At 33.8% G+C, this 26,507-nt stretch overlaps 1 protein-coding gene across 2 annotated transcripts; it reads left to right on the forward strand.

Moving 5' to 3' along the window:
• Positions 1-958: 958 nt before the first annotated feature.
• On the forward strand, positions 959-23,946 carry LOC106837416 (killer cell lectin-like receptor subfamily F member 1). Of its 2 annotated transcripts, XM_014850941.3 has the most exons (6): positions 959-1,211; positions 9,804-9,902; positions 10,772-10,927; positions 21,352-21,491; positions 21,878-21,990; positions 23,367-23,946. In XM_014850941.3, exons 1-6 carry the CDS (start codon positions 1,127-1,129, stop codon positions 23,473-23,475), a joined length of 702 nt encoding a protein of 233 aa, XP_014706427.1. In that variant the 5' UTR covers positions 959-1,126; the 3' UTR covers positions 23,476-23,946. The 2 variants fall into 2 exon arrangements, with proteins under 2 accessions (XP_014706427.1, XP_014706428.1); XM_014850942.3 differs by lacking the exon at positions 21,878-21,990 and having other exon boundaries at positions 966-1,211.
• Positions 23,947-26,507: the final 2,561 nt, after the last annotated feature.

Genomic DNA, 26,507 nt, shown 5'->3' on the forward strand with positions numbered 1-26,507 from the left:
CAGTTGGTGCTCAGAGAGAAAGCAGAGGAATGAAATAGGAGTCAGGGCTAATGGCCCTGGGCCCCTCTCTGTGATGCCAGGATTGGTTGTGCTACTTTCATGGGTGTCTGCTCTACTCAGCTCTCTTTTCTCAGTCTTCTGCATCACCAGTGAAGTCTCACAGCTAAGGGCTTTTGGTTTTCGTTACACATTTGCTGTAATTGCTCGAGATTTGAGATTTAGTTGTGCAAATTTTAAACCACTTTATCTCAAATCGTAAAATTAATATTTTCAGAACAGTATTTTTTTTTTTAGTTTGGGCTCAAGGGAAATTTTTAGAGTGATAGGAAAGTTCCAAAACTGAATTTGGTGATGGTTGCATATATTCCCTAAAAACCATCCACTCATATATACTTACAAGTGAATTTCATGGTATGTAAATTAAACCTCACAAAGCTAAGAGAAAAAACATCTCAAATTTCTGCTCTGCCTCATGAATTTGGGGCATTCTCTTCAAATATCAGAAAATGTAATTGAAAAATATGGTTTCTTTCCTAAATTCTCCTTGAATTTTTTTTTCTATTTAGGATGAGATTTTAGAATGCCAAACGTTGCCAATATTTTTTTCTTCAACTTGTATTATTAAAGTAGTAGCATGATTTGTAATCAATGTTGTTTTAGGATCAGGAAATAATTTAACTGTTAGGTAATTATAAGTTATTGTATTAAATTAAATATTAATACATTAGCGAGTGTATTTGAAAACGAGCATATTTAGGGTAAAACAAAAGGCAGTTATGTATAATTTAACTCAACTCTAAAAATAGTACAATTTCCATTTTTCTGACTTTATGGATTTATCAGAAGAACCTTTTAAAAGATCCAAATATGATATTAAATTCAATATATGGTAGATAGTTGAGAAATTATGTGTTATCTAGGTCATAGGAAATAAGCTTAAAAAGAAAACATTTCCTCTGAGGTTTTCACCAATAAACGAAACTGTGAACACTTCTATGTATCTAGAGTGGACAATTTCAGGACAATCTCTGATTAGCAGCAGCTTTATTATTCTTTTCTTATTCACATCATACTTAAAAAAAACAAAACATACACATAAATATACACACATTCACTCACATTGAAGATGCAAGATGAAGAAACATACATGACATTGAATGTACGGTCAAAGAAAAGGAGTTCTAGCCAAACATCTCAACTTAAATGTAAAGGTATGGAATTCAGTTCTTTTTCAATTGGTGTGGATTAATATGAGTATTGATTTAATATTGGTTAATATTGATACAAATATTAATGTCAATAGCAGTTTCCAATATACTTTTCTTTTCTGTTCTTGGAGTGTTTTCATTTTTTTACTTCTCTCTCTCTCTCTCTGTCTCAGTCTTGTCTCCCTATCTCCCTGTGTTTCTGTATTTTTCTCTCTCTTTCATTTATCATTGTGAAACAAATGGTTATTTTCCTTCAAAGAAATATTTTGTGTCATATAATTTTTTAAGGATAGTCTCGGGTAATAGACACATTCAATTAAAATTAATAATTAAAAAATGAGTATTTGATATCAGTCATCCACCTGCTTACCATTCATAAAATATGGCATTTTATAATACCAAATTTTAATTCAGCTTGTCAAAAACTTTAAAATATGTTTTTCACAAGGTGAAATTTTTTGTTTTGGAAAATAGAGATATTAACCTGAAAGACAACAAAATGTAATGGCTCCTCTGTGCAAACGCTTTTCACACTCAGTTTGCAGATGTCACTAGGAAACCAAAACATGTTTTTCTGCAGAAAAGGAGCTCAGGAAGCTGAAAATAATAAATTTACAGCTCCTAGATATTTAAATGTTATACATTAATATATCCTAGATGTTTAAGTGTTATTTGCTAATTTGTGTCCTTCACAAATATTTAGTAAAGCTTGGGGTGAGTAAGACATATTACATTTGAATCTAATTGATAATCTGACCATTATCATTATATATAGGGTTTCACTTAACTTTGTGATTGTATACTATATCTTTTCTCATATCTTGGTGCTGATAATAAGAAAATACATTTTTTCCATATGTAGTTTCAGAATCACCATAGAAATAGTAGTATTAATAACATAATTACTTAAAAAGCTTAAAATGTTTTTGCAATTTTTTTGTTCTTCGTATATATTCCATTGGACTTACACAGTCAAATTATGTTTTAAACTCACTTGAAAAAATTCCTCTCTCTACAGTTAAGCTACTAATGTAATATCCAGTTAGGTTCCTTTACATCGTTTTCCATTTTATTTTGAGGGATCACTTTATTTCATTTTGGCTTATTTTATAATTATGATAAGTATACATGTTATGCAATTATAATTATATGTTTCACATATATACACATTACACACTATAGTTATTTTAGAATTATGTAAAACATTTCTGCGTTTTCAAAGTCAAACCTATATAGCAAGGTACTTCCAGCAATTTCCAACTCCCATAAATCTAGCTCCCATCCTGTCCCTTTTACTGTCTTCTGCCCACCTTCCTTTACTGAAATTCATTATACCCACCACACACACGTATACTTTAATCCTTTATATGACTGACTATTTCTCTATTAAGTGGATGTACTGTAGTTTATTCAGCTATTGATGGACATTTATGATGTTTGCATTCTTTTTCTATTATATCCCTTTTATAAATTTTGTTGCAGTGCCTTGCACATATGTTTTTTCATATCTTGTCAATATGTCATTGGGACAGATTCCTGGAAGACAGATTGCTGGATGACAATGTAAACTCCTATATAATTCTGCTATTTTTTTCCAAATACCCCTCCATAGGGTTGTCCTACTTTGTATTTTCATCTTTTTCAGTGTTTACTTGGCCATTCTCACTTGCCTGTTCTTCCAAATAGTTTTATAATAAATTGTTTAGACTCATTCGCCACAAACAACAATAAACAAAACAAACTAATATAGTTTTACAGTATACTAAATTACTTCCTAACTTATCAATTAATTTAGGGAAAATTGATCTCTGTGACCCTTAGCCTTCAATCCAAACACGCTTGAATTTCCATTTGTTCAAATCTACCTTCATCTTATTCAGTTTTTTATTTGCTTGTTTGGTTTTTTATTTAGCTCTCCTCATATCAGTTTGGGGCATTTCCTGTTAAATTTATTTCTGATTTTTTTTTTGTTATTTGTTATGTTAGCTATCCGTAGTAATGCCTTCCTTTTATTTGTATTTTTAAAAGCTTGTTGGATATATGAAGGCAATTGATTTTTAGAATGTTAATTTTATGACTGCACTTACTACGTTGTTTTATTTGTATGATTATAGTCATTTTTTCCAATTGATTCTTTTAGCTTTGCCAAACACATACTCATATTATCTTCAAATAATCGTGCCTCTTTTTTTCTGTTTTTATCTCAATTTTTGTTATCTAATTGCATTGAATAATACCTCCCCAAAATATTAAATAGGAGTGGAGATTTGGAATATGTTTTTCCCCCAGCTTTATTTAGAACTAATTGATATATAACATTGCATGTGATTTAAGCGTACAACGTGATGATTTGATACATTTATATATTGCAAAATGATTACCACAGTAAGGTTAGTTGACACCTCCATCACCTCACATCATTACTTTTTCTTTTTTGTGGTAAGAACATTTAAAATCTACTCTTTAGCAATTTTAGAATATATAATACAGTGTTGTTAACCATAATCACCATTCTGTATGGTAGATCCCCAGAACTTATTCATCTTACAACTGGAAGTTTTACACGTGGACTGACATCTCCCCATTTCCCCCACTCCCTAGCCGCTGGCAACCACCATTCTGCTCTATCTGTGAGTTTGGCTTTGTTAGATTCTACACGTAAGTGATAACATACTGTGTTTGTCTTTCTCTGTCTGACTTATTTCACTTAGCATACTGCCCTCAAGTTCCATCCACATTGTCACAAATAGTAGGATTCCCTTTTTTCTTATTGCTGAATAATATTGCATTGTTCTTTATCCATTCATTCACAGACGGACTCATAGGTTGTTTCTGTATCTTGGCTATTGGGAATAATGCTACAATGAACATGAGTGCAGATATCTTTTTGAGATTATGTCTTCATTTCCGATGGATAAATATCCAGAAAAGAGGTTGCTGGATGATATGGTAGTTCTTTTTAAAAAAATTTTTGAGGAAACTCCATATTGTTTTTCTTAGTGACTTCACCATTTTACGTTCTCACCAACAGCGTCCAAGTGTTCAAGGTTCTTCTCGTCCTCACCAACACTTTTTATCTCTTATTTTTAGATAATAGCCATTCTAACAAGTGTAAAGAGATATCACATTGTGGTTTTGATTTGTGTTTCCCTAATGATTAGTAGTATTGAATACCTTTTCATATACTTATTGGCAGTTTGTATGTCTTTGAAAAACTGTCTATTCAGATCCTCTACCTATTTTTTAATAGGATTGTTTGTTTTTTTTGCTAGTAAGTTGTAACAGTTCCTTAAATTTTTTGGATGTTAACCTTTTATCAGATATGTGATTTTCAAGTATTTTCTCCCATTCCATAGGGGTTGCTGTTTCATTTTGTTGGTGGTTTCCTTTTATGTAGAGAAGCTTTTTAGTTTGATGTAGTCCCACTTGTATATTTTTGCTTTCGCTGCTTGTAGTTTTGCTGTCGTATCAAGGAAATCACCACCAAGACCCACATAAAGGAGCTTTTTTCCTATGTTTTCTTCTAGGAATTTTATAGTTCCAGGTCTTAAATTTAAGTCTTTAATTAATTTGGAGGTAATTTTTGCTAGTGGTGTAAGGTAGAGGTCTAATTTCATTTTTCTGAATGTGGTTATCCATTTTCCCAACACAATTATTGAAGAAATTGTCATTTTCTATTTCAATGTTCTTGGCTTGCTTGTCAAATATTAGTTGACTATATTTGTGAGGGTTTGTTTCTGGGCTCTCAATTCTGTTCCATTGGTCCGTGTATTTGTTTTCATGCCAATACCATACTGTTTTGATTACAATAGCTTTGTAATATAGTTTGAAATCAGGGAATGTGATTTTTTTCTTCTTTCATAGGATTGTTCTTCCTCAGCATTGCTTTGACTAAATGGGGACTTTTGTATTTCCATTCAAATTTTATGATTTTTTCTATTTCTGTAAAAAATGCCGTTGGAATTTTGATCAAGATTGCATTGAATCTATAGATGTATTTGGTAGTATGGACCTTTTAACAATATTAATTTTTCTGGTCCATGAACACAGGATATCTTTCCATTTGTCTGTGGATCTGTTTTCAATTTATTTCATGAAAGTTTTGTAGTTTTCATTGTACAGATCTTTCATCTCCTTGGTTAAATTATACCTATTTTATCATCTTTGAGGCTATTGTACATAGGATTGTTTTATTTATTTACTTTTCAGATATTTCATTGTTATTGGATATAAACACAACTGATTTTTGTAGGTTGATTTTGTGTGCTGCAACTTTACTGAATTTGTGCATTATTCATTACTTCTAACAGTTTTTTTGGTGGAGTTTTTAGGATTTTCTCTATATAAGATCACATCATCTATACACAAAGACAATTTTTTCTCTTCCTTTCTGATTTGGATGGGCTTTATTTCTTTTTCTGCCTGCTTGCTCTGGCTAAGACTTCCAATGTTACATTCAATAGAAGTGGTGAGAGTGCTCTCTTTTGACTTGTTTCTGATCTTGGAGGAAAAGCTTTCAACATTTCACCATTGAGCGTTATGTTAGCTGTGGGCTTGTCATATATGCCCTTTATTATGTCAAGCCATGTTCCTTCATTAGCCAGTTTGTTGAAAATTTTTATCTTGAAAGGATGATGATGATGTGTTTTGTCAAATGCTTTTTCTGCATCTACTCAGATGATGATATGATTTTTATCTTTCATTCTATTAATGTGGTGAATCACATTTATTGATTTGTGCATATTGAAACATTCTTGCATCCCAGGGATAAATCTCACTTAGTTATGGAGTGTGATCCTTTTAATGTGCTAATATTTTTTGGTTATATTTTATTGGCTAATATTTTGTTGAGAATTTTTGTGTCTATATTGATTGGGAATATTAGTTTGTAATTTTCTTTTCTTGTAGTGTCCTTATCTGGCTTTGGTATCAGGGTAATGCTGACCTTGTAAAATGAGTTCAGGAGTGCTCCCTCATCTTCAATTTTTTGGAAAAGTTTGAGATGTTAATTCCTCCTTAAGTGTTGGCAGAATTCCCTAGGGAAACTGCTTGGTTTTGGACTTTTTTTTCTTGAAATGTTTTGGATTACTAACTCAATCTTAGTTATTATTCTGTTCAGATTTTCTATTTCTTCCTGATTCGGTCTTGCCAGGTTGTTTGTTTCTAGGAATTTATTCATTTCTAAGGTTGTCCAATTTGTTGGTGTGTAATTGTTCATAGTAGTCTCTTAACGACTCTTTGTATTTTTGTGGTATCAGTTGTAATGTCTTCTCTTCATTTCTGATTTTATTTATGTAAGTCTTTTTTCTTTTTTTTCTTAGTCTAGGCAAATTTTTAAATTTTTTTTTATCTTTTCAAAAAACCGACTTAGTGTCATTGATTTTTTTTCTATTCTCTATTTCATTTATTTTTGCTTTGATCTTTGTTATCTCCTTCCTTCTCCTAACTTTGGACTTCATTTGTTCTTCTTTTTCTAGTTCCTTGAGGTGTAAAGTTAGGTTGTTTAATTGGTATCTTTCTTTTTATATTAATGTAGACATTTAAGACTGCAAACTTCCCTATTAGAATTTCCTTTTTGTATCCTACAAGTTTTTGTATTCTTTATTTCCATGTTTATTTGTTTGAAGATTTTTTTAATGTTCCTTTTGATTTGGTTCATGGCTCATTCAGAGAGTGTTGTTTAATTTGACATATTTGTGATTTTCCAGTTTTTTTCAGTCTTGATTTCTAGTCTTATACCATTGTAGTTGGAAAAAATATTTGCTATGATTTCAGTCCTCTTAATTTGTTAAGACTTGTTTTTTAATCTATCATATGACCTATCCTGGAGAATTTTCTGTGTGCTTGAGAAAAATGTATATTCTGCTGCTGTTTGATGTAATACTTTGTGTACGTCTGTTAAGTCCATTTGATTTTAAAGTACAGTTCAAGACCTGCATTTTCTTATTGATTTTCTCTTTAGATGATCTATATGTTATTGAATGTGGGGGATTGAAATCGCCTACTATTATTGTATTGTTGTCTATTTCTCCTTTCAGATCTGTTAGCGTTTGCTTAATGTATTTAGGTGCTTCAATGCTGAGTGCATATATAATTATGATTGTTATATCCTCTTGATGAATTCACCTCTTTATCATTATATAATGATCTTATTCATCTCTTGTTGCAGTTTTTCACTTAAAGTTTATTTTGTCTGATATAAGTATAGCTACCTCTACTTTCTTTTAGTTTACCTTTGCATTAAATAGTTTTTCCATCCTTTCTCTTTGAGCCTACATGTGAACTTATAGCTTAAGTGAGTTTCCTGTAAGCAGCATGTAGTTAAGTCTTGTTTTTTATCCATCCAGGCATTCTATGGCTTTTGATTAGAGTATCTAATCTGTTTATATTTAGAGCAGTTTTTGATATGTAAGGACTTACTAATGTCATTTTATTAACTGCTTTTAGGCTCTTTTGTAGCTGCCTTGCTCCTTTTCCTCTCTCTTGCTGTCTTCCTTTGTGAATTAATGATTTTTCATAGTAGTATGATTTGATTCCATTTTATTTTAATGTATTTATTGTAGCTTTTGCTGTGTAGTTACCATGAGGCTTACATAAAACACCTTATAACTATAACACTCTATTTTACACTGGTAACTTCTATTGTGAACAAAAACTCTACGCTTTTAATGCCTGTCTCTCATATTTTTGAACTCACAATAAACCCCTTTTTATGTTGTGTATTCATTAACAAATTATTATATCTATAGTTATTTTTAATAGTTTTTTCCTTTAACATTTTTACTAGAGTTAATTATTTTCCAAACTTTTGTGGAAAAGTTCTAGTGTTTCTCAATTAAATACGATATTTGCTTCATTAGACAAAAAACCTGTTGTGTTTAAGAAGTATCCATCAATTCCCGCTTTATTTTTTAACAATAAATTGTAGGATTTTATCAATTACATTTTTTATATCTGTTAGCTCTCTTAATAAGATATATCTGGACTTCTTACTTTTGAATAACCCTTGCATTCCTAGAATAAACTCAACATGGTCATGGTATATTTTGGCTACTAACAGTGTAATTAAGATTTTTAATGGACACTCTTATAAGAGTAATTCTTTTTAATTCTTTTTACTTTTTGATGGCCAAAGTCTTCTACTGTAACCTTATAACTTAAATTATGCCATTTCTCTATAGGACAAAATATAGGATAATGAAAATATTATTTTCTCCATAATTCTAAATCTTAATATTCCTCAAGTTCGGGCCGTGAAGGTCATTCCATGATGCTTAGGAGAAATAATTCAGTCTGAGTTGAATTTGAACAGGCTTCTACACCCTATTTCCTAACATTTTGTCATAATCATTTGTTTGTCTGATTTTTTAAATAAATAAAAGGCATTTTTATTACATGTATTGAATGCTTGGAATGTATTCGTTATCATTACTAATTTTACAATGCTCAAAAATAATCTGAGAAATGCAGGCTATTCATCAAATGAATTCTGATAAATCTTATTTTGCTATCTTTGCCAATATTGTGAAAAGAGAAAAACTGTGTACTATTTCTCTGAAACACTGTTCTACTTGGTTTATCATGCTCTTTCTTGACAGAGTTTGGCAACTTCAAATGTAGTTTCACTATTCCTGCAGGTTAAAAGGGTATTTGGAATATGAATTTTAGTATTAATAATTCAATTTATTGACTGAGCAATAAGGATAACCACAGTTATGGGGAGTGATTTCTTATCAATTATTATAATGCATTTGCAAAAATTATCTTTGCTAAAGACAAACTATTATGCAAAATATAGATGTTCATTCATTCAGTACAAACTAATTACTCATATGTGTCTATAAGCCAGCCTCCATCACATCTAAGTCTTCTTTAATGATGTTGAGAAAAATAACAACATATATACTCAAGGTACTAAATGTGACTATTTCCTTTCTATTTAATGCTATCAGTTTTTTGATTAATAACCATCACTGAGTTCACACTCTTATCTGAACCTAGCAGTGTAGGTATATAAAAAATAAAACTTCTAAAAAGTTTACCATCTAACAAGAAGCTGAAGCATTGCTATTGTATGAATTAGGAATGGTTTTAGGATTTTTTTTTTTAGATTAAAATGGCAAGTACCAGGAGTCGTATTTAGTTCTGATTTGTATTATATCGTTAGTAAATGAAACGGGTCAAATGACTTGCAAATATTACATTAAAGTGAATGATTATTTGGAAAGTATTTATTTGTGTGAATATGTATGAGTGTATCTGTAAGTGCACATGCACACACACGAGTGTGTTTGTGTATGTGTGGGTTTGGGGACTTACTAGGCGTACAGATTAAAATTCTTTTTCCCACCAGTCAATAAGGTCATTTATTAGCGAATTCTTAACATTCAATATAACATGTATCATAGCTTCTGACCATCCAGAGTATTTTCATTATTAAATATGTATTTTTCTATTTATTTAGGCTTTATGCCTTTGATTGCCTAATATCCTTTGAAATTCAAAACCAATATTATATACAATCCTAGTATTACAATTGCTATCAGTTCTTGCAAATGTGCTTTCATAAACTAATTCATGTGATTAATCTCTCAGATTATAGTGAGATGTTGCACCGGTACAAAATCTTATTGGGAATATCTGGAACAGTAAATGGTATTCTCGTTTTGACTTTGATCTCCTTGACTCTGTTGGGTAAGTTAAAAGATCTTGATTGAATAAAAATATGAAAAGGGTTTACATTTTTGTGAATCTTTTTTATATCCATCCATTCATTCATTCATTCTTCGTTCCATTCACAAAGATTTAATACAGAACTAGCATGTATAAAGCAGTATATTATGCTCCATAGTAATGTATTTATATGTAGTCAAATCAGATAAGCATCTTGTCCTCACATAGCATATAGGCTAATAGGAGGAAAGTATGTGTGTGTGTGTGTGTGTGATGTATATCTGGAAACTGTATTTTTGGATTTCTTAGATACGTATGATTAGACAGAGTTTCATGTTTTTCTTAAAAATTTTTATATATTGTATCTTAGATTGTATTTAGTTACTCTTGTTTTGAGCCAACAAACATTTATTGAGCAACTACCATACACCAAACATTAATACAAATTCCTCAAATTAAAAGAAGGTAATAATTATGGTGAGAAATCTCACGTTTTAGTGGAAGAAACAGGTTTTAAAAAAATAATTATGGTATAATGGGGTAAACACAGTGTAGCTTCCAGCAAAACGTTAAGAAAGCATGGAAAGAGCATGCATACCCCCTGGGGCAGGAACTTTGCTTTATTTGCTACTGTATCGCCAGTTCTTAGGACATTGCCTAGCACAGATTAGATGCTCAACAAACGTGTGTTCTATAAATGAAATGACTGTGTAATGTTTGAAATTATTTTTGATTAAATGGCCACGAAAATTAAAAATAAACTTTTTAGTTATCTAATTTCCAGTTATCTTTATCTTGTTCCAGTCATCAGAATCATTCCAAAGAATCTGTTTTTGAGACTTTGCACAGAGAAGATATTTATCCAACCTTAAAATAATCCTGTTTTCAAGTTTCTCAGGGTGTGTTGCTAAAATGCCAGAAAGGAAATAATTCAAATACCACCCAGCATGATGATATTGGAAACCTGAAAAGGAATAGTGACACGAGAGGAAACATAAGTAATAAGGACACAGGCCACTGTGTTTCAAGACCTGCAGGCCACACAGGTATCTCTCAAGGCTTTGGTCTATAATAGTTTAGTCTTTTGTACTGTCTAAGTTTGAAAAACCCTATTGATTAGATTCAATTAACAAATAAAGATTTGATATAAATCTACTTTTTGCTCAAAACTTGATCCATATATATATATTTTTTATTGAGGTTATGATAGTTTACAACACTGTGAAATTTCAGTTGTACATTATTATTTGTCATAATCTTACAGGTGTGCCCCTTTACCCTTTGTGCTCACCCTCTTCCCCTCTTCCCTTGGTAACTACTAATTTGTTTCTCTTTGTCCATGCGTTTATTTATCTTCCACGTATGAGTGGAGTCATATAGTGTTTCTATTTCTCTATCTGGCTTATTTTGCTTAGCATAATATCCTCAAGGTCCATCCATGTTGTTTTGAAAGGGACGATTTTGTCATTTTTTATGGCTGAGTAGTATTCCGTTGTATATGTATATACCATATCTTCTTTATACAGTCATCAGTCATGGGAGGTTAGGTTGCTTCCACATCTGGCAATTGTGAATAATGCTGCAGTGAACATAGGAGTGTCTAAGTCTCTTTGAATTGTTGATTTCAAGTTCTTTGGATAAATACCCAGTAGTGAGATAGCTGGGTCATATGGTTTTTCTACTTTTAAGTTTTTGAGAACTTTGCATACTGTTTTCCATAGTGGCTGCACCAGTTTGCATTCCCAGCAGCAGTGGATGAGGGTTCCTTTTTCTCCACAACCTCTCCAACATTTGTTATTTTTTGTTTTTGTTATTATAGCCATTCTAATGGGTATAAGGTGATATCTTAGTCTAGTTCTGATTTGCATTTCCCTGATGATAAGTGATGGAGAGCCTCTTTTCATGTGCCTATTGGCCATCTGTATATCTTTGGAGAAATGTCTGTTCATATCCTCTGCCCATTTTTTGATTGGCTTATTTGATTTTTTCTGTTGTTGAGTTGTGTGAGTTCTTTATATATTATGGAGATTAACCCTTTGTCAGATATATGATTTGAAAATATTTTTTCCAAGTTAGTGGGTTGTCTTTTCATTTCACCCATGTTTTCCCTTGCCGTGTAGAAGCTCTTTAGTGTGATGAAGTCTCACTTGTTTATTCTTTCTGTTGTTTCCTTTGTCCGAGAAAAGGTGATGTCCAAAAGATCCTTTTAAGACTGAAGTCAGAGAAGGTACTGCTTATGTTTTCTTCTAGAAGTCTTATGGTTTCAGGTCTTACCTTCAAGTCTTTGATCCATTTTGAGTTTATTATTTGAATGACATAAGAGAATGGTCTACTTTCATTCTTTTACATGTGGCTGTCCAGTTTTCCAAACACCATTTGTTGAAGAGACTTTCCTTTCTCCATTGTGTATCTCAGCTCCTTTGTTGAAGATTAGCTGTTAGTAGATGTGTGGTTTTATTTCTGGGCTTTCAATTCTGTTCCATTGATCTGTGTGCCTGTTTTTGTACTAGTACCATACTGTTTTGAATATGATAGCTTTCTAGTATATTTTGAAGTTAGGGATTGTGATGCCTCCAGCTTTGTTCTTTTTTCTCAGGATTGCTTTAGCTATTCTGGATCCTTTTTTGCCCCATGTGAATTTTAGGATTCTTTGTTCTATTTCTGTGAAGAATGTCATTGGTATTCTGATTGGGATTGCATTGAATCCATAGATTGCTTTAGATAGGAGGAACATTTTAACCATGTTTATTCTTCCAATCCATGTGTGTGGAATGTCTTTCCATCTCTTTAGGTCATCATCAGTTTCTTTTAAGAAAGTCTTGTAGTTTTCATTGTATAGGTTTTTCACTTCCTTGGTTAAATTTATTCCAAGATATTTTTATCTTTTTGCTGTGATTGTGCATGGGATTGTGTTCTTGAGTTCTCTTTCTGTTAGTTCATTGTTAGAGTATAGAAAAGCAATGGATTTTTCTAAGTCAATTTTGTACCCAGGGACTTTGCTCCAGTTGTTGATTATTTCTAGTAGCTTTCTGATGGAATTTTTAGAGTTTTCTATATATAAAATCATGTCATCTGCAAAGAGCAAGAGTTTCACTTCTTCATAGCCTATTTGGATTTCTTTTATTTCTTTTTCTTGCCTAATTGCTCTGACCAAAACCTCCAATAAGAGTGGTGAAAATGAGCACCCTTGTCTTATTCCTGTTTTCAGAGGGGTGGCGTTCAGTTTGTCCCCATTGAGTATGATGTTGGCTGTGGGTTTGTCATATATGGCCTTTATCATGCTGAGGTACTTTCCTTCTATACCCATTTTATTGAGTGGTTTTTTTTTTTATCATAAATGAATGTTGGATCTTATCAAATGCTTTCTCTGCATCTACTGAGATGATCATGCAGTTTTTATTCCTCATTTTGTTAATGTGGTGTATCACATTGATTCACTTGTGGATGTTGCATCACCCCGGTGTCCCTGGTATAAATCCCATTTGATGATGGTGTATGATCTTTTTAATGTATTCCTTTATTTGGTTTGCCAATATTTGTTGAGGATTTTTGCATCTATGTTCATCGGGGATATTGGCCTGTAATTTTCCTTCTTTGTGTTGTCCTTGGTCTTGTTTTAGGATCACGGTGATGTTGGCCTCATAGTATTTGGTAGGAAGTGTTCCATCTTCCTCACAATTCTGGAATAGTTTGAGAAGGATAGGAATTAAGTCTCCTTTGAATGTTTGGTAGAATTCTCCAGAGAAGCCATCTGGTCCTGGACTTTTACTTTTGGGGAGGTTTTTGATTACTGTTTCAATCTCTTTACTCGTGATTGGTCTATTCAGATTCTTTATTTCTTTTTGTTTCAGTTTTGGGAGGTTGTAAGAGTCTAAGAATTTATTCATTTTTTTCTAAGTTGTCCAATTTGTTGGCATATAGTTTTTCATAGTATTCTCTTATAATCTTTGGTATTCCTCTGGTATCTGTTGTAATTTTTCCTCTTTCATTTCTAACTTTATTTATTTGAGTCTTCTTTCTTTTTTCCTTTGTGAGCCTGGCTAAGAGTTTGTCAATTTTGTTTATTTTGTTGAAGAATCAGTTCTTCGTTTCATTGATCCTTTCTACTGTCTTTTTTGTTTCAATTTAATTTATTTCTCCTCTAATTTTTATTATTTCCCTCCTTCTACTGACTTTGGGATTTGTTTGTTCTTTTTCTAATTCGTTTGGTGTAGCTTAAGATTGCTTATTTGCGATTTTTATTTTTCTTAACTTGAGCCTGTATTGCAATGAATTTCCCTCTTAGGACCACTTTTGCTGCATCTCAAATGAGTTGGTTTGGTGTGTTTTCATTTTTATTTGTCTCCAGATAATATTTGATTTCTCCTTTGATTTCTTCAATGATCCATTGAAGAAATTCAGTAGCATGTTGTTTAATCTCCACATCTTTGCTCTTTTACTAGCATTTTTTTTGCAACTGATTTCTAGTTTCATAGCATTATAGTAGCAAAAGGTGCTTGATATTATTTCAATCCTATTAAATTTATTGAGGCTTGCTTTGTTTCCAAATTTTTGTCTATCCTTGAGAATGTTGCATGCACACTTGAGAAGAATGTGTATTCTGCTGTTTTTGGATGGAGTGTTCTATATATATATATCTATTAAGTCCATCTGGTCTAATTTTTCATTTAATTCTACAATTTCCTTGTTGACTTTCTGCCTGGATGATCTATTCATTGGTGTAAGTGGTGTGTTGAGGTCCCCTGCTATTATTGTATTGTTGTTGATGTCTCCTTTTGGTTTTGTTAATAGTTTTTTTGTGTACTTTAGTGCTCCTGTGTTGAGTGCATGAATATTTATTAGTGTCATGTCTTCTTGGTGGAGTGTCCCTTTTATCATTAGAAACTGCCTCTCTTTGTCTCTCTTCACTTGTTTTGTCTTGAAATTTACTTTATCTGATATAAATATGGTGACACTTGCTTTCTTTTGTTCACCATTAGCTTAGCGTATCATCTTCCATCGCTTCACCCTGCATCCGTCTTTGTCTTTGGGGCTGAGGTATATTTCCTGGAGGCAGCCTACTGTTGGGTCTTGTGTTTTAATCCATCCTGCCACTCTGTGTCTTTTGACTGGAGAATTCAATCCATTTACATTTAGAGTGATTATTGAAATGTGGGGGCCTAATGCTGCTATTTTATTGCTCATTTTCTGGTTCTCCTGCATTTCCTTTGTTTCTCGTCCCATGTATTTTGGACTACTAATTCAGTTAGGGAGTTTGCTATGCCGATTTTCTTAGTTTTCTCCTTATTTGTAATTTGTGTCTCTGTTCTAATTATTTGTTTAGTGGTTACCATGTGGTTTGCATAAATCAGCTTATAGATGAGATAGTCCATTTTCTGATAACCTCTCATTTCCTTAGACTAAGCTAGTTTAATCCCTTTCCTCTTCCTCTTCTAAGTTGTTATTGTCATGTCTGTTTTCTTCTTGTGTTGTGAGATTATGTTTAAAATGACAGAATTATATATATTCTTGGTTTTTTCCTTCTCTTTATCTTTAATGTTATAATTAAGCATTTGCCAACCTGTTCTGATGGAGAACTGCAATTCTCTGATTTTGTTTACCTACTTATCTCCTTGCTCAGGGTTTTGCAACCCTTTTCCTTTTATTTTTAGATATGAGGGCCTTCCTGAGGATTTCTTGTATGATGGGGTCTTGTGGCGATGAACTCCCTTAACTTTTGTTTATTTTGGAACATTTTATTTCTCCATCATATTCAAAGAATATTTTCGCTGGATAGAGTATTCTTGGCGGAAAGTTTTTCTCTTTCAGAATTTTGAATATATCATTCCACTCTCTTCTAGCCTGTAAGGTTTCTGCTGAGAAATCTGCTGACAGCCTGATAGGGTTCCTTGGTAGGTTATTTTCTTCTGCCTTGCTGCCCTTAGTATTTTTTCTGTCATTGATTTTTGCTAGCTTTGCTACTCTATGCCATGGAGTTAGTCTTTTTACATTGATAAAGTTTGGAGATCTATTGACTTCTGTCACATGGGTTTCTAGCTCCTTCCCCAGGTTTGGGAAACTCTCAGTTATTGTTTATTTGAACAAGTTTTCTGCTCCATTCCCCTTCTCTTCTGCCTCTGAGATAGCTATAATCCTTATGTTGTATTTCTAATTGAGTCGGATATTTCTCAGAGAGTTTTTTCATTTCTTTTTAGTCTTAGTTCACTCTCCTCCTCTATCTGATTCATTTCTATATTTCTGTCCTCCACACTGCTATTTCTGTCCTCAATATTATCAGCCCTACCATTCAAGCAGTCCTGATTTTTCTTAATCTCCTCCATTGTGTTTTTCATCTCCAACATTTCTGATTGGTTCTTCTTTATAGTTTTAAGCTCTTTTGTGATGTAGCTCCTGAATTCGTTGAGTTGTCTGTCTGTATTCTCTTTTAATTTGTTGAGTTTTTTTAATGATAGCTATTGTGAATTCTTTGCCATTTAGGTTATAGATTTCTGTGTCTTCAATATTTTTTTGTGGGTACTTGTCATTTTCCCTCTGTTCTGTAGATTTAATGTATTTTTTCATACTGCTTGGTGGCATGGATTTGTGACTCCATATTGATAGAGCATTTGATTACTGCTTCCACTTGCTGCCACTGGGGGAAGGGGGCAGGACCTATGTAATCTACATGCACCAGGATCCCCATAAGCTGCTCTTGACCAAGCCTAGGCCATTCCTTGGAATTGCAGTGGTCCTGTAGGGTCTCCTGTGAACTGTCAGATCAATCACATGGAGCTGCAAGTTGCTGCAGCCTGCTCACACAGACCTGCCTAGACACACTCCCCTCTTAGGGACTGCAGCAGTGTTATGGACTTTCAAGGAAGTCAGGAACTTGTTCATCCAGACTTGTAGCTCCACCACCATCTGGTCCTAGGTTGTACCAGTTGTTGTGCTTGTTGGTTGGGGCCTCTCCACTGAATCTGAGCCTGTGCTACTCCCTGGGCCTTTGGTGGGATTGTAGACTCTCCCACTGGTCAAGAGAGTGATCACACAGGGGCTCAGGGCTGCTGTCTCCTGCTTCCACAGTCCTGTCAGTTGTGCTGCCCCTTTGGGGCTGCTGTGCTACTGTGGACATTTGCGGTAGCCAGGGTACTTTCACTCAGGCAGCAGATACACTGCCATGTGTTCCCTAGGTTTGCTTGCCCAGCCATGCCATGTCTGCTCCTAGGTCACATCAACCTTTGTGCTTGGTGGGCGGGGCCGCTCCACAAGGGCCAAGCCAAATGTCTCCCTGGGGCCACTGTGGGATGGTGGATTTTCCCACTGGACCAAGAAGTGATCATGCTGGGTCTCAGGATCATCGCTGCCCACTACTGCAGTCCTGCTGGATCTCACTTGCCCTCTTGGGGCTGCAGCAGACCTATGGACGTTTAAGGCAGCCAGTGGTTTGCTCACCCAGCTGTGCTGCATCTGCTTGTAGGTCACACCAGCCTTTGTGCTTGGTGGGCAGACCCTCCTTACCAAGTCTGAGCCCGAGTCACTCCCTGGGGCTGCGTTGGGACTGTGGATTTTCCCACTGGTCCAAAGAGCAATCACAGGGCCTCAGGGCTGCAGTCATCTGTTTCCGCAGTCATGCCCAGGCACATGCCCACTCTCGGGGCTGCAGCAGTGCTATGAGCACTTCAACTGGGAGAGAGTCGCTCATGGATACTGGGCTGTCTGGGGGCCAGAGAGTTCTCATTTATCTCCATCTCTCTCCTTGGAGTAGTCCATCCACTTTCCTATGTATAGCAGCATGGGTCTCTCAGTTGTCCTGAGGTGGTGTGTGAGTATCCTTCATTGATCAATGAATGTGCATTTACTTGTAGTTAGAAGGGAGAGAGACAAAGAAAACTGTTCACTCTGCCATGTTGCTGATGTCACTTTGATTCATACATTTTTAAATTTTTTTGTGGTGGGAAGAGAGCTGTAAAAATGTATACGGCAAATAGGCTTTTTCTTCCAGGAATTTAAAATCAAGTTGAGACACATAAATATGGAAAGTCAGTTGTGATTATAAGGCAGTATACAGATAACTATTTTTTTGTCTCTTACATATTTATCCTTTTTTTGAAATATGAAATGGATAAAAGTAGGTATGTCTAATGAATTATCCATTTTGATTTTAAGCTTAGAACCTCCAATCACACAGAATTTTGGAAAGCTGTCCCTTCTACTACTAATTTTTTAATTTTAGTTTACTTTTTAACACTTTACTCTTTGAGCTTTCGACATTTATTTTATAGTATTATATGTGAGGAAGGTTCAGGTCAATTTATTTTATAAGTATTCAAGAAAGAATTTTTCTCTGTTCCACTAGCTTCTATTGTCCCCTTTATCACATATAAAAATATCATATATATTATAGTTTACTTATTGACAATTTTCCTTTGGATTATCTATCTGTTTTGCACATACAATTCCCAAACCAATTGAAATATTGTAATTTTACCACATATTTTACACTCTGACTGGCTAATTCCTTATTATGTTGGGTATCCTAAGGGAACATTTCCAGAGGTAAAGAAGCTTTGATAGGTAAACATAAAATCATATAGATGCCATTAAACATTCATTAAGGTCTAAATACTGTATGCCAAACTATAAGATATTAATTTCTTTATTACTTTTTTCTTCTTTTTTAATTGAGGTAATATTCATAAGAATAAGGTTAACCATTTAAAATTAGACAATTCAACAGTGTTAGGACATTCAAATGTGCAATCACCATATTTACCTAGTTCCAAAACATTTTCATCATCCAAAAAATAAATGCTGTATCCAATAAGCAATTACTCCCCTTTACCTCTCCCCTTAGTCACTAGCAACCACTAATCTGCTTTCTGTCTCTATGGATTTACCTATTCTGGATTTTCATATAATGAAATCACACAATATTTGACCTTTTGTGTCTTACTTCCTTCACTTAGCATAATGTTTTTGAATTCACCCATGTTGCATCATGTCAGCACTTTATTCCTTTTTATGATTGAATAATATTCCATTGCATGTATATACTACAATTTATTTAAGATGACAATACTAACCTAAGTGATCTGCAGAGTCAAAAAGATCCTTATCAAAATTCCAATGGCTTTTTTGAAGAAATGGGCAAGGTGGTCCTAAATTTCATATGGAATTGCAAGGGATCCTGAATAGCAAAAACAATCTTTTAAAATAACAAATTTGGAAGATTCACACTTTCCAGTGTCAAAACTTACTACAAATCTACTGTAATCACAACAGTGTGGTACTGACCTAAAGATAGACCTGGAACAGTGGAATAGAATTGAGATTCCAGAATTGAGCCCATACAGCTATAACCAAATGATTTTTGACATGGGTGCCAAAATTGTCAAATGTGGAAAGAATGATCTTTTCAGTAAATGAGTCTTGGTCAAATGGATATCCGCTTGCAAGGAATGAATTTGAACACTTAGCTCATACAACACAGAAAAATCAATTCAAAGACTTAATTGTAAGAGCTAAACTATAAAATTTTTAGAAGGAAAAATGATATAAAATCTTCATAACCTTGAATAAGACAATGATTTCAAATAAGATATCAAAAGCACAGGTGACAAAAGAAAAAAGTAGATGAAATAGATGTCATCCAAAGTAAAGAATTTCTTCATGAAAGATTATTACCAAGAAATTGAAAAAACAACACACCAGGGTTGGCCCCATGGCAGAGTAGTTAAGTTCATGAACTCTGTTTTGGTGGCCCAGGGTTTGCTGGTTTGGATCCTGGGCACAGACCCATACACCCCTCATCAAGCCATGCTGTGGCAGCATCCCAAATAGAAGAACTAGAATGAGCTACAACTGGGATATACAACTATGTACTTTGGGGGAGAAAAAAAGAACAGAAAGATTGGCAACAGATGTTAGCTCAGGGCCAATCTTCAAATCATGTAGCAAATAGGTGTGTAATATCCAGAATACATAAAGAACTCTTATAACTCCAAAACAAAAAGAGAAAAAGCTCAGTTAAAAAATGGGCAAAAGACATAAGCAGACATTTCTCCAAAGAAACTATACGAAACCCAATAAGCACGTGAAAAGGTGCTTAACATGATATGCCGTTGAGGAAATGGAAACTCAAAACCACAATGAGAAAGTGTTTCACATTCACTAAGGTAGCTATAATCAAACAGCAACAGCAAGTTTTGGTGAGGATGTGGAGAAATTGCTCAAACATTGCTAGTAGGAATGAGACATGATGCAACACTCGGGGAGACAGTTGGGCCGTTTCTCCAAAAGTTAAACATAGAATTCAAGCAATTTAAGTCTTAGGAATGTACCAAGAGAATGGAAAACATATATCCACACAAAAATTCATACATGAAGGTTCATAGCAGGATTATTCATAACAGCCAAAAAGTGGAAACAGTTCAAATGTCAGCTGGTGATAAATGGATTAACAAGTTGTGCTACCTCCTTGCAATGGAATCCTATACAGACATAAAAGGAAAGAAGTACTAATACATGCTTCAATTGGATGAACCTTGAAAACATTATGCTAAGTAAAAAAGCCAGACACAATAAGCTACATATTATATGCTCTCATTTATATGAAATGTCTATCATAGTCAAACCTATAAAGACAGAAAGCAGATCAGTGATTGCCAAGGCTGAGGATAGTGAGAATGAGTAGTGGCTCCTTAATGTTTATGGGGTTTCATTTTGGCATGACGAAAATATTTTGGAATTAGGTAGTAGTCATGTCTGCATAAACTGTGGATGTACTAAAACGTAAGGTGTTTGCACTTTAAAATGGTTAAAATGGTGAATTTTATATTACTTAAGTTTTACCACAATAAAAAAGGAGATTGTAATGGTTGCAAGTTTGAATAGTTTTCTTGGTCTGCACTTATATTTTTACATATACTTCACTGTATCTCATTATTTGTGAAAAGTCTCAGATATTTTCAATTTGAGAAGACCTCAAATTAATTTTAATTTCTGAAAATCAAAGGACTTGATGAACTTGTAATTATAAAGTTAAAAGACTCTTAATCTCAATATTATGTAATATCAAAAAGGAGATATTAAAGAGATATTTACACACATAAAACGATAGCGATTCTAAAACTTTCACATGGAAGAATTCTAGAAAAGTGGTATAGAAAATATTTTATCTAATTGCTTGAGTAGTATTAATGCAGTATATATCTTAATTGGTTTATGTTACTTTAGTAATTATCTTAGATCGTGGCCTGGAAAAGAATCCCTTTATGTCTAGGTTTTCCTTCATCTTACTAAGTTAGTTTTCTTAATGCCCATGGGTTACCATTTGTATTTTGGATACCTTATGAGTCTGAACACTTTGTTATGAGTGATTTTGCCATAGCTCCACTCTTATTCATACAACACATAAGAATTATTATCACTGTCAATTTTCAGAGATGCATATGTAATTTAATTTTTCTGTGTTTCATCCATTTCCCTATAGGATTGTGCCCATCAGAATGGCTCAAATATCAAGAAAAGTGTTATTGGTTCTCTAATGAGATGAAAAATTGGAGTGACAGTTATGGGTATTGTTTGGGAAGACAATCTCATCTACTAATCATTCAGGACCAACTTGAAATGGTAAGTGGTTTAGTACTGTGGTTAGGGTATTAGTCTCTTTGCAGTTAAAAATGCTTTTCCTCAAATTTCTTCCCACCACTCCATTAAATTATCACTTATCTTGATTATTGAGGTTTTGGTGCCCTCTTAAATTTCTTGCTCAAAGCCAGTGCCTCAGTTGACTCATGCTAGTCCTAGTCTGAATACCTGTATTCAAATGTAAGTAGTGTATGTGTATATATATATAATATACATTATATGTTGTGTGTGTAAATAAGATATAAAATTATTATAAGAATCCTCATGCAGAATGCTATGTGTCCAATAAAATTATCAAATCTTGCTTAGTATGTTTGAATTATTAAAATAGTCTGTTCATTTAGTTATTCATCACCCACTTTTTTTAGTCTTTTATACAGAAAAACCTAAAACAATCAAATTATGTGTGGATTGGGCTTAATTTTACCTCCCTGAAGAGGACATGGACCTGGGTGGATGGTTCTCCATTAGATTCAAAGATGTGAGTCTTTCCTAAAAGGCAATCTGATTTACTCTTTACTGTAGAGTTTATCTTCATAAAGTCCATAGGCTAATCCCCAAATCCTGTGATTAATAATCTTGAGATAGGAATATTATGCTGGATTATCCAAGTGGACCTAATGTAATCACCAGAGTCCTTATAAAAGGCAAGAAGTAGGCGCAGAGTCAGAGAAGGAAATGGGAAGACAAACACAGAGGTCCAAATAATGTGACTGTGACCTACAGCGTGCAGGGAGCCTCTAGAAGCTGAAAAAGACCATGAATGGATTTGTCCCTAGTGCCTGCAGAAGGCATCTCTGCAGACACTTGATTTCAGGCCTTAAGATCAATTTTGGACTTCTGATCTCTTAACCGTAAGATAACAAATTTGTGCTGTTTTAAGCCCCTAAATTTGTGGTAATTTATGTAGTAGTGATAAGAAATGAATACTCTATGGTAACCAACTTAACCATTTTATTGTGTTATTTTCCCTTCACTCATCTCACGATTAAATATTACTTATTTTCTGTATCACTGCACCAAATTAATCAACGGAAGTCAATTGAAGATATTTTTTGGAATGAAGAGTAAAATTATGGGTGTGTGTCATCTGAGGGTAGAACTGTACCACTGAACATTACTTGATACTCACTTATGAAGATGCTAACCTAGGATTTTTTTCTTATGCCAGATTCACTCAAAATTACCTTTAATATTGAATTTTAACTCTATGAAAATTTGCTTACTTGCCCCCTATTAATTTGGAAGCTTCGATGATCATGTGCATCTTTTCCGTGATTCTTTCTTAACCTGTCTCCTCGTTTTAAATAAATCATGGATACTACAGTATTTTATAGATAACTCTATTATTGTATTTAACACACTGTTTTATGGATAAATAATACAAAAAATATACAATTTATTTACGGTTTAAATGGATCAGTTTGTGTATTGAGTTTTTTACAGGCATGAATTCATTTAACCTGTATAATGATATCATGAGGTAAATGCTACTGTCACTATTGTATAATTAGATATGAGAAGCCAAGAAAGGTTAAGCAAGCTGTCCTTGTGCACTTTATCTTAATTTTTAATCTAGTGGACCACATGGAACAAGGGAAAGAATATTAGAACCGGAATATGGAGACAAATTTATTCTCAGCTCTGTCATTTGCAAACAAATGCTCTGGGAGCTCTCTGACGATCAGAGACAGCAATAATAAGTTACAGAGATATTATAATATTTAATGAGTCAAAGTATTTGAAAATGCCTTAAAATTTTGAATTACCTTTTAATTAAAGGAGCGTATTAGCTAAAAACACAAATGGTGTCTTCAACAACAATGATTAACAATGTATTTCTCCTCTCTTCTGCAGATTCTTCATAAAAGGTCCAGCTAAAGAAAACAGCTGTGCTGCCACTAAGGAAAACAAAATTTACTCTGAAACCTGCAGCAATGTTTTCAAATGGGTTTGCCAATATTAGAATTTAAAAAAAATGATAATGGAATAATCAATGATAAAATCTTTTGCCTATTAGGTTCTAATATTAATCTTTAGGGGTAAGAATTTAAAACTGCAATTGAATGCCAAAATAGCTTCTTTATTTTCCCTCAATCATCTACATTGGTCCTAGACTTGGAGTAACCCATGTCAACAATGTAAAATACACTTTTCCCATTTTTTATGTGATAATGTAATCCAGTGTGAGCTCATGCATTCATATTCAGAATTTTTGTTCACTTTTTATTTTACAAGTGTTATCAAATTATGCCTACTTTTCTATATTTTGCTTTTTGAATTCTTAACAATATCCTATACAAATTTTGTATAGTTCTGAGTTGCATTGTAGTGTGGATTTATACATTTTTCATTCATATTGATGAGCATTAACTTTGTTTCCATGTTTTTGCTACTATAAACTACACTGTAATAAATATTCTGAATATTTTCTTAAGTAGTAGCACTTTTATTTCTATGACATAAACTGTAAAACTGGAAATTCTGCGTAAAAAATGTTAAATATGTTTGTTTGCTTTAGATTTTATGTAATTTTTATCTAAATTTAGAAATTATCATGAACTTCTAAGAAAATTACAGGTACAGAAAAAAGAACTTATCTTTTTCCTGAATCTTTTGAGAATTAGTTTCCAAATTGATGCATTTTATTATAAAATTTCAGGTATCTTTGGGTACTTTTATGTATATTTCCTACAAAAACAACTCCTACTTAACTACAATACAATTATTAAAATCAACAAATGAACATTGACACAGTACTACCATGTAATTCTCAGACTCACCTCAAGGTTTGCCAATTGTCAAGATAATGTTCTTCAAAGTAAAACATCCAGCTCGGAATAATTTTCCACATTTAATTACTATGTCTTTTTAGTCTCCTTCCATCTAGAAGAGTTCCTTAGCTTTCCTTGACAATCAGAACTTTGGCACTTTTGAGTACTACAGGCCAGTTATTTTGTAAAATTTTCTTCAATTTGAATTTGTCTGATTATTTCTCTGGTTATATACAAGTTAAACTTCCTTGGCAGAGAAGTGATGCTGAAAAGCTTTATTTTTCTTGCTGCATCCTTTCAGAAGGTGTACATTTTTATTTCTTCCCTTATTGATGACATTCACTTCATTCACCTGACTAATGTAGTCTCTACCAGACTTCATTGGAAAGTTACTCTTTTTCCTTTGTAATTAATTAATATCTTGTGGGTAGTGACCAAGATGACATTAACATTTTCTCAGCTTGACTATAATTTAGACAAGCTTCTTTCTTCCTGACTATCCACCTCTGACCTCCCTTTTTTTTATATAGCATTTACTTTACAAAACTTGTAACTGTAAATTCTTTCTCTGTTTGAGATTTAAAGTTTTTTAAGAAACCTCTTGAAACTTTTACAACCTGGAAATGTCCTTTTCAATGACCTGCAAGCCATCTCTTTGAAATAAAAGATAGCACCTCTATTTTTCAGCTTCTATGGAGGGTAGAGGCCTAATTGCAGTAGATGCCCAGCTCCCAGATGTAAAACTACCTCTTATTATGAAAATCTGAGAAAGTTTAATTTTCCTTTGGGTAAAGCCATTTAGCAAACACGGATGATGTATGATCTCCCCCTCACCTCAGCTCTTACAGACCCTACTTCCCTTTGTTTCAGAAGATTTTAATTCAGACTGAGTTCTGGCCTATCTCGTCTATTGCAGTAACTTTTGAACAAAGCCTTCCCTTACCGTGTAACATTGTCAGTGTAATTTTTGCTTTGACAGGAGGTACTTCTAAATTTTGCAACTATCCAGCTCATCATCAAAATTTCTATTTATTCATTTTTGTATTTGTATCTTTGTGGGCTCTCATTTTCACATCCATATTGTTCAATGGATTATAATCTATTTTGATGGTAAAATTGTTCCAAACCTATTCATGAGAGTGACCATTCAAGTTCACATTTGTATCCTTGATCTCCACAATCCTTTGCTGGTTTGTAGCTTAAAAAAAAGAAAGGGTAATGACCTCACCAGACAACCAGCAACCATTTTTACCACTGTTTGCACTAGCCTTTATGTTTTAGACTGATTCATACCATTAATGAAACAACCAGACATGCATAAAAAGTATAACTTTGTTTCCTTTTCCAAATACTTTGCTTTTCTTTGTATCTTTTAAAATGTTATATTTTATTTTCTGTCTTCTCATCTGGAATTTAAGCTTTATGTGGGCAAGAGCTTTTCCCTGCTTGTATTCCTATTGTATCCCTATTATGCAAAGCAATGCCTGGAGAGTTATGGTTCAAGATGACAACACAGAAAGATCCTGAACTCACCTCTTTCCACAGACACACTGAGTCTACAACTACATATAGAACAGTTTTCTCTTTAAAAAAGCTAAAGTCTGGCTGAGAGATGACTGCACAACAAGAAAATGAGAAGAGAACCACATTAATGTGAGTAGGAGAGGTTGCGACACAGTCTTGCCATAAATTTCACCCTTATCACAGTGACCCACAACCAGGAGGAAACTCAAAATCTGGAGCTTCTTGAAGAGTGAAGGGTTTGAACTCTACATTGGGCACCTCAGCTTTTAAGACCCGCCCCTGAGAGATGAGTCCCCAAAACATCTGACTTTGAAAACCAAAGGGGGTCACATCCCAAGACCCACAAGAATGTAGAAATTTCAGAAAAGGCTTTTAAAGGGTTCATACATTCAGACTTACCCACCCCAGGGCCCAGCTCAGAGGCAGCCAATTGTGTTCAGACTTAAAGTGAAGAGGGCTACTGGCTTATATAAAGTTGTGGTGTGAGGGACAGGCATCTAACTTAACACACACATACTAGAGGCTGCTGGGGCACTCTCCACAGATGGAGATGGGTGGATGCCATCTTTGCACTCTCCCTTTGCTCTGCTCTCAAACACCAGTATCTCCTGAAAGGGAGCTTTTACATTCATCTGGTGCCCCAAGTTTTTGTGGCTACTACCAGGAGACAGCTCTTCACTGTCTGGCTCTGGAAGCCAGG

This window comes from Equus asinus, chromosome 22, assembly GCF_041296235.1.
Source record: "Equus asinus isolate D_3611 breed Donkey chromosome 22, EquAss-T2T_v2, whole genome shotgun sequence".
Taxonomy (NCBI): domain Eukaryota; kingdom Metazoa; phylum Chordata; class Mammalia; order Perissodactyla; family Equidae; genus Equus; species Equus asinus.

Excerpts from the sequence above, each read along its gene's own strand:
- LOC106837416 (XM_014850941.3), top strand. The coding sequence starts at position 1,127 with ATGCAAGATGAAGAAACATACATGACATTGAATGTACGGTCAAAGAAA. Across the intron at positions 9,903-10,771 it reads GATCTCCTTGACTCTGTTGG|TTTCTCAGGGTGTGTTGCTA; the intron begins GTAAGTTAAAAG and ends CCTGTTTTCAAG. Across the intron at positions 21,991-23,366 it reads TCTCCATTAGATTCAAAGAT|ATTCTTCATAAAAGGTCCAG; the intron begins GTGAGTCTTTCC and ends TCTCTTCTGCAG.